The sequence below is a fragment of the Fukomys damarensis genome, unplaced genomic scaffold (genome assembly GCF_012274545.1).
Source record: "Fukomys damarensis isolate Sample0158 unplaced genomic scaffold, DMR_v1.0_HiC HiC_scaffold_23, whole genome shotgun sequence".
Taxonomy (NCBI): Eukaryota; Metazoa; Chordata; class Mammalia; order Rodentia; family Bathyergidae; genus Fukomys; species Fukomys damarensis.
Genome location: NW_022900935.1, coordinates 63,979,405 through 63,993,921, shown reverse-complemented (window position 1 = coordinate 63,993,921; position 14,517 = coordinate 63,979,405). Strand labels below are relative to the sequence as shown.

The 14,517-nt window shown below is 54.3% G+C and overlaps 1 protein-coding gene and 2 long non-coding RNA genes across 7 annotated transcripts in view; 2 read left to right on the top strand and 1 right to left on the bottom strand.

Moving 5' to 3' along the window:
* Positions 1 to 3,996: 3,996 nt before the first annotated feature.
* Positions 3,997 to 5,761, bottom strand: LOC104858400. The gene is made up of 3 exons (XR_779139.2): positions 5,693 to 5,761; positions 5,216 to 5,306; positions 3,997 to 4,365 (listed from the first exon to the last, which is right to left on the bottom strand). It is a non-coding gene; the product is annotated as an uncharacterized LOC104858400 (long non-coding RNA).
* On the top strand, positions 4,838 to 7,993 carry LOC104858401. Its single transcript, XR_779140.3, has 3 exons — positions 4,838 to 5,243; positions 5,471 to 6,214; positions 6,625 to 7,993. It is a non-coding gene; the product is annotated as an uncharacterized LOC104858401 (long non-coding RNA).
* Positions 7,994 to 13,770: 5,777 nt separating this feature from the next.
* The window catches only part of Slc38a10 (solute carrier family 38 member 10), a 41,063-nt gene continuing 40,316 nt past the window's right edge, over positions 13,771 to 14,517 (top strand). For 3 of the 5 annotated variants that reach the window (XM_010618613.3, XM_010618614.2, XM_010618612.2), the window contains exon 1: positions 14,024 to 14,122. In XM_010618613.3, coding sequence (XP_010616915.1) covers positions 14,024 to 14,122 — 99 coding nt within the window. Of the gene's footprint in view, positions 14,123 to 14,517 lie in introns of all 5 variants that reach the window. The other 2 variants (XM_010618611.3, XM_033767256.1) reach the window with 2 other exon arrangements.

Sequence of the window (14,517 nt, the reverse complement as noted above, 5' to 3'; positions counted from 1 at the left end):
ATCCACCCATCCGTCCATCCGTTTTTTCATCTATTCCTCTCTATTCACCCATCTACGTATCATCTATCCATCTGTCTACCCACCAATATGTGTGCATATTTATCTACCATATGTCCATCTACCTAACTACACTGCAGCCATCAGGGCGTCCACCCACATACTTACTCACAGACGCCCTGTCATCCATCCATTCACTCATTTATTCACCTACTCATCTATCGTCCACTTACCCATCCGTCCTGCTCTTCATTCATTCACCTGTTTACCCACTCACTCATCCATCTATCCATTTTATTCACCCATATGTCCAGCTACCTATTTATTCATCCATTCTCCTTCCATCATTCTACCCACCCGGACACCCATTCATCTTTTATTCGGTCCCTCTCCACCCACCAAACTATCCACGTCTACCCTATCCATTCACTCACCTTTCACCTGTCAGCCTATCCTTTATCCATTCCTCCCACACCCGTCTGCTGCCCACCTAACCAGCCAACTGCGTTTGTGGAGCACTGATGATTTTCCAGGTGTGGGACTACGTGGTGAGCTCCTTCACCTCCTGTTAGTCATCTGGTGGAACAGACAGATGTCCTATAGGAACATTGGCTCTGAGACACATAGGCAGGGCTTATGTGACTGGCCTAGGGAGGAGAAGGCCCGGAGCTTCCGGGAGGAAGAAGCCCTGGACCTGAGTGTTGAGAGGGGTAAGACTGAAAGACCTGCTGAGTACATTATCAGGGTTAGGGCTAGAGGACAGGAAAGGCTGATTCCTCAGTGTGTGAAGACTGAGCACCCAGAAACCAGCTGGAGCTGAAGAGCTGGGGGTAAATGGCCTGCTGTCCGGACCATGTCCCCAGGCCCTGGGGATTTGCAGGCAGAAAAGGGTGGTTGGTTGGGTTTATGTTTGTTGGGGCTGTGGCCCCTGTACCAGGGGCAGGAGGGGGCAAGAAGGGTGTGTGGTGAAGGAGGGCAGGGCAAGCCAGCTGCGGCAGCGCTGATCCTGGGCTTGCCTAGGCCCAGCAGGTGGCCCCCTTGGCTCCCACCTGAGGCCTGTCTTCTCCCAGCCCTTCTCCCCAATCTGACCCATATCGGACATTCTAGACAAGGTCTTTGTCAAGAAAAAGGGCTGGCTTCCTAGGTGGAGGCCAGAGCCATTGCACAGGAGCTGGATTTACAAATGCATGGTTTAAGGCTATTCTGAATGTCTTAATGATTGTTTCTCTGAACTTGTGTTTTGTTAAGTGGTCCGCATAAGCAAGCCCGTGAGCAGTCCCACTATACCCCATACCTCGAGGTCCTCAGAGATCAACAGCACAGAATCTAGGGGACCCTCCAAGTCAGCATCAAGTGTGTCACATGAAGGGTGAAGCCCTTCTGGCGCGGGGACCACACTTCCTGCTAGAACCAGAAATAGCCCAATGGCAGGAAGCAGGCAGTGGCCCGGCATTCTGACTTTGTTACTTCCCTGTCTGAGCCAGGATGACAAGGAAGGACAGAGCAGGAGAGGGCAGCTCGCAGCTGCTTTTCCTTCCTTTCTCTGCTCGCAGGACATCAGAGGAACAGCTCAGGGGAACGTAAACTTGTGAAACGAAAAGGAAACAGCAGAGAGCTGGGAGTGTTGCTCATGCTTGAGGCCCTCGGTTCTGTCCTCAGCAGTGTAAAAACAAACAGGCAAGCAAACAAACAAACAAAATAGATGAGTTCCTTTTGTGTACTATTTTGGTGATAACAATACCCATGTGCCTCTATTTGCATTTTGGGTGGGCTGACATTGAACAAGCTAAAGATGAATGGTAAAATATATGCTTATCATTTCAATTTTCTTTTTTATTTCATTTTAGCAGTGCTGGGCATTGAACACCAATGAGTTCATGCCCCTGTTAGATGAGAATCCAGGTGACCTGTGGTTTGGCAAGGGGACATTTCAAGACCTATATTTGGGCTGGGCACCAGGCAGGGTTGGGGACATCTTCCCAAAGCTTTGTCCTTTGCCAGGAACTGGAAAAGTGGGTGGGAATTGGGGTGTCTTGCCTCTGCAGGTCTTTATGCTGCTGAGCACAGGACTTTGTCTGCGTGGGGCGTGGGAGAGGATGGAAACCCTGGTGTTGGAGCTGGGCTCAGGGGCATGTCCTGGGGTGGGGCTGGCCCTGGGCACTTTTGAAGCCTCCACTAGCCCAGCATGCAGGAAGTAGCCCTCTTCCTCCTGGCTGTACTCCTCACCCCAGCTGGCAGCATCCAGGGTGGGGCAGCCCAGGTTCTCCGAATGGAGAGCACGCTGGAGCTCGCCCCGGGCCTTCCCAGGCCAGCCTCAAGGATGGAGGCGGAAGCTGTCCACACTAGGCAGTCTTTTGCTGCAGCCTCTCTGGTCCCCAAGGCCTTAGCTGTCTGCAGGCCCCTCTGCTTTTGTTGGGGTGACAGATTCTATAGCACTTGGGTATCGCAACCATGTGTCAGGGCGTAAGGATCACATAGGAGGCTGGATGTGACAGAGCCTGGCCCAAGGTGGCCCCTAGACTTGGCCTCTGCTTCTCTCCCTGCCCAGGCCCTGCCTCCAATAAGGCCGCCTCTCCTGAGGCCCCCTCAGCCCTGTCCCCAGGCAGATCCTATCCTGGAGCCCCCCCTGTGCTCTTGCCTACATCACTTCTCAGCTGTCAGGGGCTCTAATTACCAGGCTCCATCTGCGTAGGCCTCTGCACAGCTGGGGAGGCACTCCAGCCCTACGCCTGGGCACGCTGCATTCCTGCCTATCTCCCCAGGGCCACAGTCCTACCGGCTGCGGGTGTCGGAGTGCAGGGAGCCCAGGGGGACGCAGCTGCCGGATGGGTCCTGGAAGCAGCCCAACTGTGCCCCAGGACTCCCAGCTGTGCCTCGCTGATCCTCGCACCCACTCCTGTACAGCCCTGTGCCCCAGCCTAACAGAGGGGCCTGCCGCCCCTGACTTCTGAGGGATCTGGCAGTCACAGGCTTCCACAAGGGCAGCCAGCAAAGGGACCCAGGCTTCCCCATGCAAGGTGAGTCCTTTCCTGGAGCCGCGGGCCTCAAGGTCTCTAGAGGAGTCCCATTTGGGGTGCCCCTTTAGGGGGTGACAGGTGATACCTCTGCTCCTTGGGCTGCTGCTGGCAGTGGTGGGCCTCAGAGAGCCAGCTGCAGTCCCGCTCCAGGGGTGGGGGTGGGGAGACAGGCAGGAACACCCCACTTCCTGAGCAAGGACGGTGTGTGGGAGGACTGCTGCCCTCTCCCTTCTGGAGCCCGAACTGCATTCCCTGGAGCCCGTGCCTGGGAGTGTCTGTGGAGCGCACACCTGCCCCAGGACGCCTGCCCTTTGCCCTGACCCATGCTGCAGCCTGAGGGACAGGAGGCCTCAGCTCCAGGCCCTGGGGAGATGTGGGCCATGTACCCACACTCTCAGGGCAGGGGATCCCTGGACAGGGAGCAGAGCAGGCTGAGTGTGGGCTGGGCTCTTGGCACAGCTCTGCCCCAGATTTCTAGGCTGAGGCTGGGCAGAGGACACACTGGGCTGCCCCTGTCCTGATCTCCCGGCCCGGGGAGGACCGAGGGCACACTGCAGGAGACTCCGAGCAGGCTCGTGGTCAGGGCCGGGTCAGAGAACCCCAGTGCCCACTCAGGACCTGATGAGAGGGTTGAGGGAAGAGCATGAGACGGAGGGTTTTCTCAGAAGTGGTTGCTGCTGTGCTTATGCCCCAGTGGACCTGCCTCCTGCCCAAATAGGAAGGGTGACCTGTGTGAATGTCCTGGGGCCAGTCTGGGGGACCTGCCAGACCCTGTCTGCTGGAGCTTGCTTGTATTGTGTGCTTCTCCCAGCCTATAAAGCGACCACTCTGCAGCTGTGCGTCCAGCCCTCCCATCTGGAATTTTGAGCAAAAATAAAAAAGGTAGATGAAAGCAGGTTCTCCATCACGTCAGATTCTTCACTGTCCCCACTAATTACAGAGCGACAAGGAAGGTATGGGGGCATTTCCTCCTGGTGGCCAAGATTACAATCTGCAGCTTTTGTCTGGACTGAGGATATCTGCAAAGGTCACACTGTCCATCCAGCTCAGCGGAGCAGCTGTGGGGGAGGAGGCTGCCTTGCCACCCCAGCTCTCAGGCCCCACCTTGGGAAGGTGGAGGATGCAGCACCCTATAGCCATCCCTCCCTGGGACCTGGCAAGGGCTCACACTCTGAGACCAGGGCAGAGTGGGTCCCAGCTTCCCCATCTCTTGGAGGTCCGCTCCATAGTTTACACTCAGGCCAGCCTGGAGGAGGGTCAGACGTAGCTAAGCAGCATGTCCAGCACGTTCCTAAAGTGTCTGCGGAATGGTCGGTCCTCAGCTCTGAACAGTGATTAGATGCAAGTGGCCCTGTGGAATATAAAGATCCATGACCTTTGTCCTTCCTCCACCCACACTTAGGAGTCCCGTGGCCTTCAGCACATAGCTCCACCTCTCCAAGCCTCAGTTTTCCCATCTGTAAAATGGAGAGGGTCATGGCTAAAGATTGCCAGAGCTGCCTCTACCAGGAACCAAAGCAACAGTGCCACAGAGTCCCATCCAGGCGGGCAGGAGAGATGCTGCTACTCAGTTTTCCATGACTGTGCAAATTTAAATGGAGGACAATTTAAACTGAACAGAACAATATCTATTTATTTAGAAGTCCTGGGGATTGAACCCAGGGCCTTCACATTGAGCTGTATCCCAAGCCCTTTTTATTTTTTGAGAAAGGATCTCACTAAGTTGCTAAAATGCCCAGGTAGACTTGAATTTGTGATTCTCTGCCTCAGCCTCCCAAGTATGGGTTTACAGGTGTGCAGGACCCCACCCAGCTAAATGAGGCCATTCAAATGGAGCAAAGGTTTATAGTGGCTCATAATTTGGAGGTTTTAGTCTGTGGTCACTTGGCTCTGTTACTTTGGCCTGTGGTGGCACAGAGCATCATGGCAAGGAGCAGCTGATGGAGGAGACTTGGTCACCTTGGGTCAGCTGGGAAGTACAGAGAGGAAGGACAGGAAGACGAGGTGCCAGGGCCCTAACATCCCCTTTGAAGGCTCATCCTCAATGACCTAGCTTCCTCCCACTAGGCCCTGTCTCCTAAAGGCTTTAGTAGCCAAGACATTGGTGGCCAAGAGCCTGGTGAGTATAGCCCGGATTGAGACAGAGACACAGGAAGTAGTGAGAGATGGTCAGAGACTTGGATGGCTGAACATGGGCTCACCAGGACTTCCTGACAGATCGGGTGAAAGGTAAGACCGAAATGGAGATGTCGAGGACGGTTCCACAGAGGCTGCAGAACTCCACCCTTGCATCTGGCAGGGGAAAGGAGGGAGTGGGGAAAAGAGAAGCATGATTAGAAAGACTTTCCTGAAGTCCTCCTAACCCTTCTGTTTACCTGGTCAGGTCTTAGGCACGTGACAATGCCTGTCCCTCTGTCTAGCTGCCCTTTCCCTCCTCCATCTGCCAATCTCTGCAGGTCACTGGATCCCTCTGCAGATGGCTCTTCTGTCCTCCTGGGAAGACCTCGTCCTGAGGTTCCCTGTACCTGTGCTCCCCAGCATCTCAGAGACCCCCAAGAACCGGTGAACATGGTATTGGAACCGTGACTTCTGGGGGTGCCCAGAAATCAACACCAATCTATTGTCCCGTCCCAGAGGCCAGGAGTCCAACATCGGGGTATCAGCAGGTGTGCCCCCACCAGTCTCTAGAGAAGGGCCTGCTGCCTCTCCCAGCTGGGGGCTGTGGTGTCCCTTGGCTTGTGGTGCCTTCCAGCCCCTGGCCTGTCGTCTCGTGAACCTCTCCTCTGTGTCCATGTCACCTGGAAATCCAGGACGATCTCGTCTCAAGAGCCTTACCGTAACCTAGCCACCAAGATGAGGTCACATTCTGGGGTTCCAACTGAACATAGATCTGAGGGGTCACAATTTGACCCCCTACACAAAGGAGCCCCCAGATGCCTTTCCCTGACTAACCTTCCACTTCACAGCACTCAGCTCCCTGGCAGATTTGAGTTTGCTTGTTCTTTCTCCCTGGCTCCTGAACCAGAATGGCAGCCAGCGGGATGGGCAGAAAGAAACCCAGGCAGGAGCTGATCGGTGCAACGGGTGCAAGTGAGGACCTAGCCGCTTTCTTTCCTCCTCCATCTGTGGAAGCGCCTGTGGGAATTAGGCTGTTTTTCCCTGCGCACACATGCACAGAGCCCATTTCCGTGACTCTCCAGGTGAGGGCGGCAAAATTCCGCGGGTGCTAGGACCTGGGTGTGCCGGCTGGGGTCGGAGGGGTGGCTGGGGGGCGGGGATCGCAGAGCCAAGGGAGGAGGGAAGGCCAGAGAAGCGCCAGGGACCTGCTGGAGGACTGGGGGACTGGAGGGCTGGAGGAGTGAGCAGGGCAGGCTGTCTCACGAGCAGGGGTGGGACAAGTTCCCAGTCTTCGAGATGTGGCAGTGGGGTGGCCTAGAAGCCGAGCAGGGCGTGTCTGAGCCACACAGCCTGGGCCCTCGCGTGCCATGCTTCCGAGGCAGCAGGGAGACAGACTGTCCCAGGGGCTGGGGGGCGGCGCTTGATCGTTGGCATTCAAGGACAAGTAGAAGCCTCACCTGCTCTCCGCCTCCCACCTGTGCATCTGCATCAGGCCTCCTGTCGTCACAGGGACTCCAGTCCCACTGGGTGTAGAGCCCGCTCTTCCATCCTAACCGATTGTATCTGTGAAGACCCCATTTCCAGAGAAGGTCACACTCTGAGGTATTGGGGGCTGGCACAAAATTGGAGGATTGCATGCGGGAGAGGAAGTGACCTTGGAGGGTCTTCTGTGCAGCCGACTCCTTGGCTGAGGAGCTGGGAGGTGAGGGCGTCTTGTCCCCAGAACAGCAGAACTGTGAGGACCGGGGCTCTGCTCATAGCCACAGTATGCCCGGAGGAGAATCAACACGTCTTTGGCCTTCCCCACATGCCGCCAGATGCCCTTTGTCTCCCCAGTGAGATTCTTGGGGATGGTGAGCATGGTGGGGGGCGGGCCAGGCTCAAGCCCAGGAGGAGGTGTGGGTGTCCCTCTCTGGCACCTCCCTCTAGCTACCTGTTTTCCAGGAGAGGTGGAGGGTGGGCTGGGGCTGGGCAGGGCCCCCTGGGCTCCTTCCTTCAATCCCAGAGCCACCGAGAAGAGAGAGAAGGGAGCCCCAACTCCTCCCTCAGCTCAGCCGGTCTCCCAGAGGGCTGAGTTTGCTTGATGTCCTCCTGCCTGCTGCACCCAGCCCTGGACAGGGCTGTCTTGAGCTGGGTGGGGTGGGCCTGAAAGGCTGGCTTCTGGATTCTGGCCTTCTCTGCTGAGCCCCAGTGGGGGTGCTGGAGGACTGGACAGCGGCCTGTGGGGAGGTGGGGCCGCAGCCAGCAGTTTTTCAACTGAGAGTCTCATGGCTGCCCAGCTTCAGAACTGCTCTCCACTCCAGGCCCCGCTGGCCCTCGTGGTTCCTCTAAATCCCCTCAGAGTGGCACTTGTGCCCCCTCTCCTCACCGTGGCCTGTTCAGGACACCCTGGTGGGTAGGGGGCAGCCCTCCCCACAGTCCTCCAGCCACCAGGGGGATGCAGACAGGCCTGAGCTCCAAGTGGAACCCTGGCTGGGCCCTAGGTACCCTCCCCACCAGCCCTAGCTCTGCTCTTCACACCAGGCAGTTCCCTGGGTGCCTCCTCATTGGCTTGGGGGAGGACCTGACAGAGGAGCAGGGGACCAGACCTGGGCCTTTCCTCCTCTGCAAAAGGGCTGATCACATGAGCAGATCCAGGCTACTTGGAGACACAGCCAAGGACCGGATCTCACTTCTCACACCCTGCCCCAGGCTCCTGGAGAAGCCTGTCCTGCTTGGTTCCCAAGCTGTCCTCGGATGTGGTCCCTGGCCATGGGCCTGGCTGGCCCCCAAACTCTCCACGTGGGAGGCCTGGGTAGATTCCACCATGGTGTGTTATACGTGGCTGCCTCAGGGCTCCCCTCCCAGCTGTGGCTTTAAAATGGGCGGTGGATGCTAAATTAGATCCACTCCCGCCTGCCAGACTTGTGCTTAGCTCTGTGGCTCTGGCTTTGTAGAAATGGGGAGACAGGGTGGGTGGGGATGGAGGCCCCCAGTTCTGCGCTCCCCCTCCCCTCGATGCCACCCCAAGTTGAGGGGCTTTAGGACTCTGCAGGAACAGAAGGCTCATATGGGGAGAAGCCCTAGAGAAGGGGTGGGGACTCAGTTTCTTCACAGTTCAGCACTTGAGCTGAGTGAACTCAACCTCTGCCTGCTGGGGACAGAAACCCGGTCCCACACAAGGCTCCCTGAGGCCACATGGCTCAGCCCCCAGGCTCTCTGTCTTCCTGTGCCCCCAGATCAGAAGCCTGAGATGGATGGCAGAGGGAGGACTGCCCGATGGAGAAGCTGGGGCAGGAGCTCTTGCACTGACCTCACGCGGTGTGTGGGGCTGGAGCGGGTTCAAGCTTTCCAGGTGACATGGCCCGGGCCAGGTCCTGTGCACGGCCTGCTGTCTGCTGCTGGATCTCCTGGAGCCCTGGTCACCCACAGGGTTGGCTCTTCTGTGATTAACTGCAGGCTGGGCCCCTGCATTTCTTTGGTGATGGGTTGGGCTGGACAGTGGAGGAAGGGAAGGGGAGGTGGAGAAATGCACCCTGCCCCAGAGTGAGGAGAGACCTGGCTCACCCCTAAGAGAAGCAGGTGCGGCCTCTGCGCCGTGTGGGAGAAGCAAGATCCTCACCGCAGAGGGAGGGTAGATCAAGGTTCCCAGAGGGAACCCCAAAGGGTATCACCTCGAGCCGTGGCTCTCCGTCCCCTGTGCTTCCCACAGCTGTTGTGCCCACCAATCTGGTGGGAAGCTGCTGTTCTTAGAAGCCTTTCAGTGGTGGGTGCTGCCTGGGACTCAGAGAGGCATTTCAGTGTGCCTGGGTTCACAGTGTCTTGGTGCTTAAGAGACTGCAGACAGCTCTGCGAGCTCAGGGTGCTTGGGGGCCTCCCCGAGGAGTGGGGACAGGAGCTGAAGGAGGTGGTAGAGACATCAGGGTTGGAGTCACAGACTTGGGAGGACCTGACATCAAGGTGAGCCTGTGGACAGGCCCGTCAGCGATGCTGGTGAGGACTCATCTTCCAGGACAGGCATCGAGGCATGGGAAGAAATCCAGATGTGAACATGTGGCGTGCAGTGGGGCCCCAGAGGCTATGAGCACACAGGACTCCACCAGGGCTTCTAATGGAGGTCTCCACTGAAAGGAATGGGGTCGTTGGAGACAGGAAGGGGGTGTCCTGCAAGATTAGCTAGGGACACCCTAATGAGCCAGAAGAAGGCTAGGCTGAGCTCAGAGAATGAGAGGAACATGCTGAGGGACACAGGAAATGGTGGAAGGGGTTAATCTGGGGTAGCTCAAGCATCAAGATAGTGTTAGCTGTATGAAGCCCTGGATTTGATCCCCATGACTGCAAAATAGAGGAACATGCTGAGGGACACAGGAAATGGTGGAAGGGGTTAATCTGGGGTAGCTCAAGCATCAAGATAGTGTTAGCTGTATGAAGCCCTGGATTTGATCCATATGACTGCAAAAAAAAAAAAAAGTGTCTGCAATGGATTGTAACCCACCACATAAAATAGGAGCCAGGAGTCCTTCCTAATGTAGATAAATTAAATAATGGAAAGTTTGTCAAGAACCAGGATATTTTTTCTTTTTTTGTTTTTGTTTTTTGAGACAGGGTCTCACTATGTAGTTGAGTCTGACCTGGAACTCACCATGTAGCCCGAACTCACAGCGATCCTCCTGCCTCAGCCATCTGAGTGCTGGGACTACAGGTGTGCGTCACCACACCCAGCTAGGGACCAAAATATTTAGCTTCAAGGTATTTCCCCACAAACTGCTCACTAACTCCAGAGGAGAAAGGGAGGCCTTTGTGGGAGACAGCTCAGGTGATCAGAGTAAACCTCATCAGCGACAACCACTGTAATACCACACCCCCTGGTGGGATTCAGAGAGACACACAACCCACATTGTATCGTGAGGCGGTCAGTGGCACCCTGGCCCCCACAGCCCCTGAGGATGTGGCCTTACATGGCAGAAGGACTTTGCTGGTTGGATCAGGGTTATAGACCTTGAGATGTGGAGATTATCCTGGATCATCCCAGCGGCCAGGCTAATCGCACGAATCTTTAAAACAGGGAAACTTTCCCCAGCTGGCTCAGAGATGTGGCTTGGAAGAAACTTCACTAGCTTTAGAGATAGAGGAAGGTGGCGACCAGCTTGGGAATGGCCTTTCAGAAAAGAGGACCTTGGTTCTGCAACTCTAGGAGCAGAATTCTGCCAACAACCAGATGAACAGGAAGCCAATTTCCCTGAAGCTTCCAGGAGGGAGATTTTAGTCCAGTGTGATCTAAAGGGTAGTTCTAGCCTCCAAAACTGAGAGATAATAATTTGTGTTAACTGGCAGAATTTGTGGTAATTTTGTTACAACAGCGACGAAATATAAATACGATAAGAAGACATCTGACAAACATAAATTGAGGGCCACAGGGTTAATTGTCAAGTGCATAGAAAGAAAGAACTCAAGAAGCCAGGCACACTGAGTGGTGAATACCTGTGATCCCAGCTACTTAGGAGGTGAAAGCAGGAAGATTTCAAGTTTAAAGTCATGCTGGGCAACTTTAGAGAGAACCTGACTCAAAAAGTATGAGGATGTGTATCAGTGGTAGAGGGCTTGCCTGGCATGTACAGGGCTTTGGGCCCTAATCCCCAGTACCCCATTCTCCCCCCAAAATCCAGACTCCTCAAAAGTCATAAGAATAAACAGCTAAATAGAAAGATGAGCAAAAAACAAACACACATTTCACAGAAGAGACATGAAGGAACAATAAAAATACGAATAAGCCAAGTATGGTGGTACATGTATGTAATCCCAGCGCTTGGGCAGCTGAGGGAGGAGGATCACCATGAGTTAAAGGCCTGTCTGGCATACATAGTGAATTCAAGGCCAGCCTGAACTACAAGGCAAGACCCTATCTCAAAAAAACAAAACAAAAGACTAACTAAGGGAAAAGAAATGAAAGCTGTCATGGGGACTCCATTCCACTCACTACACTGGCCAAATTGATGTTATCAAACTGTTGGGGATGAGAGGAGACAACACACAGCACTTTGGGTCAAACTGGGACAGCTTCTGTTTTGTAAATAAGTTTTATTGAGTGCAGGCAGACCCACTTATCCAAGGGTGCTTCCACAACAGCAGAACTGAGTAGTTGTGACAGAGACTGCATGGCCTGACAAGCTGAAAATATGTACCATCTGACCCTTAGAAAAAGCTTGCCAACCTGTGATGTAAACCAGGAGGACTTTTATAGCTACTTTGAAGAACGCTTTGACTAAAGTCATAGGTATGCACGCTCTTGGATCTGCAATTCCACATCTAGTTATTCACGCTAGAGAAACTAACACACAGACATCAAGGAGACAAGTCCAGTAATGCTCACCGTGTTGCTGTTTATCATGTCAAATAATTGGAGACAACTTAGGTGCCCTTGGTAGGAGAATGGGGATATATTCTGGGCTACTTTAACAATGGGATTCCATAGAGCGGTGAGAAGGAATGACTCACAGCACATACATGTGACATAAAAGTAATGGTGAGGGCTGGGGATTTAGCTCAGTGTTGCCAACACCTGCCTCGCAAACGGAAGGTCCCAGTTTCGATCCCTGGTACCAAAAATAAATAAATACAATAAAAGTAATGGTGAATCTTGTAAATGGTGTTGCATGAGATAGTTGCAGAAGAATATCTGAAATATAATTCTTTTATTATAAAAGTAAAAAGTGCAGAAATGCTATATCATAATACGTTATTGAATGAGACCACAGCTGCTTCATGAAACAGAATTGAAAAATAACAGTAACCTAAACCGGACATTCTGTCTGTACGCCATGGAGTAGTAGGGAGAAGGTAGTCAGGGGCCAGTGTGGTGGCTCTGCTCCGTGCTGTCCCACAGGGATCTGAGCTCCGTCTGGCTTGTTGCTCCCTCCACCCCTGCCCTTGGCCTCATGACAAGATGGATCCGTACCACCACATCTGTGTTCCAGACTCCACGATGAAGGAAGGGACAGATCCTGCCTTCTAAGGATTGAGTGTTTTCTTTATTCTAGGCACCCACATGTGCATCCCTATTCAATTAGAAGATGGACGATGAATAATAAGAGACAAAAGCTAGTCTTTCTGCAATTGTTTAGGGCTATATTCGATGCAGTAAACTGTTAAAGAAAAGTAAGGGCAACGTAGACAGAGACCATTCGAGGATGGCAGGGAAGAGGGGAGGAAGGCAGAATTGAGAGAGGATGGAAAGAGCGTACCTCAGTTTCTGCTGTTTTTAAAGCTGATGTTGGTTCCATGGGTATTTATTGCTATTCTTTAAAGTATATATTTAAATTTCACATCCTATCTTGTGCGTATTTCACTAAAAATTACACAATCAGAAGCAGGTCACAGACTGTATATATGATTTCATTCACATAAAAATAAATGAACACAAAGGAGGCATTTATTATTTTGGCTTTGTATTCAAATATTATTTTCTCCCCAGTGCTGGGGGTTGAACTCAGGGGGTGCACTGCCATTGAGCTACATCTCCAGTCCCATGTATTTTGAGATAAGGTCTTCCTAAAGTGTTCAAACTGGCTTTGAACTTGTGATCCTCCTGCCTCAGCCTCCAAAGTAGCTGTGTTTACACCCGTCCTTAAATCATTCTTTACCCTGGCATTTCTTCTTCTGCCTCTCCTGCCTGAGGCCAGGGCAGAGTCTCACGGAGAGACTGCATGGTGCCTGAAGAGCCCAACTCCTAAGACCTGAGCCGCAGCTGTGCCTGCAAACGTGGTCTTGTTTCCCTGGTGGCCTCTCCCAGCCGCTTGTGATTCTGCCTATGCACAATTCCAGCCCACTTGGAATTACTTGCTTCTTCCGGAGGATTTTCTCGGCCACCCCCACATTCCCGCGTGTTTGCATTCGTTTGTTCTTCAAGATTCAGTCTAGATGCCACCCCTTCTTGACGCCTTCCCAGATTTCTCGGGCCACAGTCTCTCCCTCTCGCCCCCTCACGTTTCCTTTGCTCCTTCATTTCAGGATATTACCCTCTCTTCTCACTGCTCTGGGGGAGGCGTCTGGCCGAGCACCCGCTGTGCGGCCGAGCCCTACGCCCCGCCTCTTACGAGCAGTAGGCCCTTAGCTGAGTTTCTGAAGCCTTCGGTGCCTCGAGCCTCCTTTGTAAAGCGGAGGTGGTAATTTCTCTGCACAGATCGTATTCAGCTCAGAAAAAGCACCGCCTCCTGCGCTCCGGGCACCAGGAACATGTGTGGAAACCGTTCTAGAGGCTAAATTCGAAGAGCTCTCCAAACCCGATCCTTTTCGGTACACGCCGCCTTTCCGGATTGAAGGCCCCTGGGGGATGAGCCTGCTCCTCCAGCATCAAGGAGCCCGGCTCCGCCTCCCGGCAGGTGAGCTGCCAAAGGCCGGGGTCTAGCCTCGCCCCTCCCCATCCAAGGCTCCGCCCAGAGTCCTACCGCGCCCCCGCCAGGCCCTCGCAGACCTACCTGTCATTGGCTCATATCGCAACGAGCCCCGCCCTGATCCCGCCCAGTCCCTTCCTGGCCCCGCCCAACCAGGGACCACACATTCTGGCATCTTATTGGCTTGCGTCCCGCCGAGCCTCGCCCCTGCATGGCAGGCCCCTCCCGGTTGGCCTTTTCTAGCGGCTTTTCCTAGATTCTTGGCTCCGCGCCCCGTCCCCGGTGTCGTCACTTCCGGTGGGGAGCCGGCGGAAGTGTACGAGTCGGCTGAGGAGAAACACTGCTGAGGTGTCACTAGCGGAGCTTCCCACCCTTGCTGATCTGGTCCCGGAAACTCGGAGGCAGTTACCAGAGAGAGGCGGACGATGGTCATGAGGCGGTTGTCCGGCCTGGCGGGGTCTGGAGGCTGACCTGTCCCACCGCCTGCTCCCGGGCCTTCTGCAGGCGGCGCCGGCCCTCAGGATGACTCCAGCCACTGCCTCCAACTGGGGGCTGGTCACGAACGTCGTGAACAGCATAGTGGGGGTCAGCGTGCTCACCATGCCCTTCTGCTTCAAACAGGTGCGTCTGGGCCGCCTAGCCTGCGCCCAGCGTTCGGGGGGGCGGGACAGGCGACGTGTGCGCGCAGCCGGGCCGAGGAGACTAAGTGCCGACGAGTCCAGCACGCAAAACCGTCCCGGGGGGCTGCGTGCGCGCAAGGGGAAAACGAGAGGATTCGGTAGGGTTTGCTTCATCCCGTTTTCTTAAAACTGCCCAACTGCACGGAAGCAGTTGGTTACAAGGTGATTAAAAAATCACCAGCTCGGTCACTTGAGAGCCTCATTCCACACACATATCGTACGTATTTGGTCTGTTCTGTTCAGATTTCACTGCTACTGGCAGTCTTACTATGTAAAAACGTTTGGTTTCGTCTCACTATTGAACGCCAAGTGAAAGAAAACGGCCGTTTCTTTTCG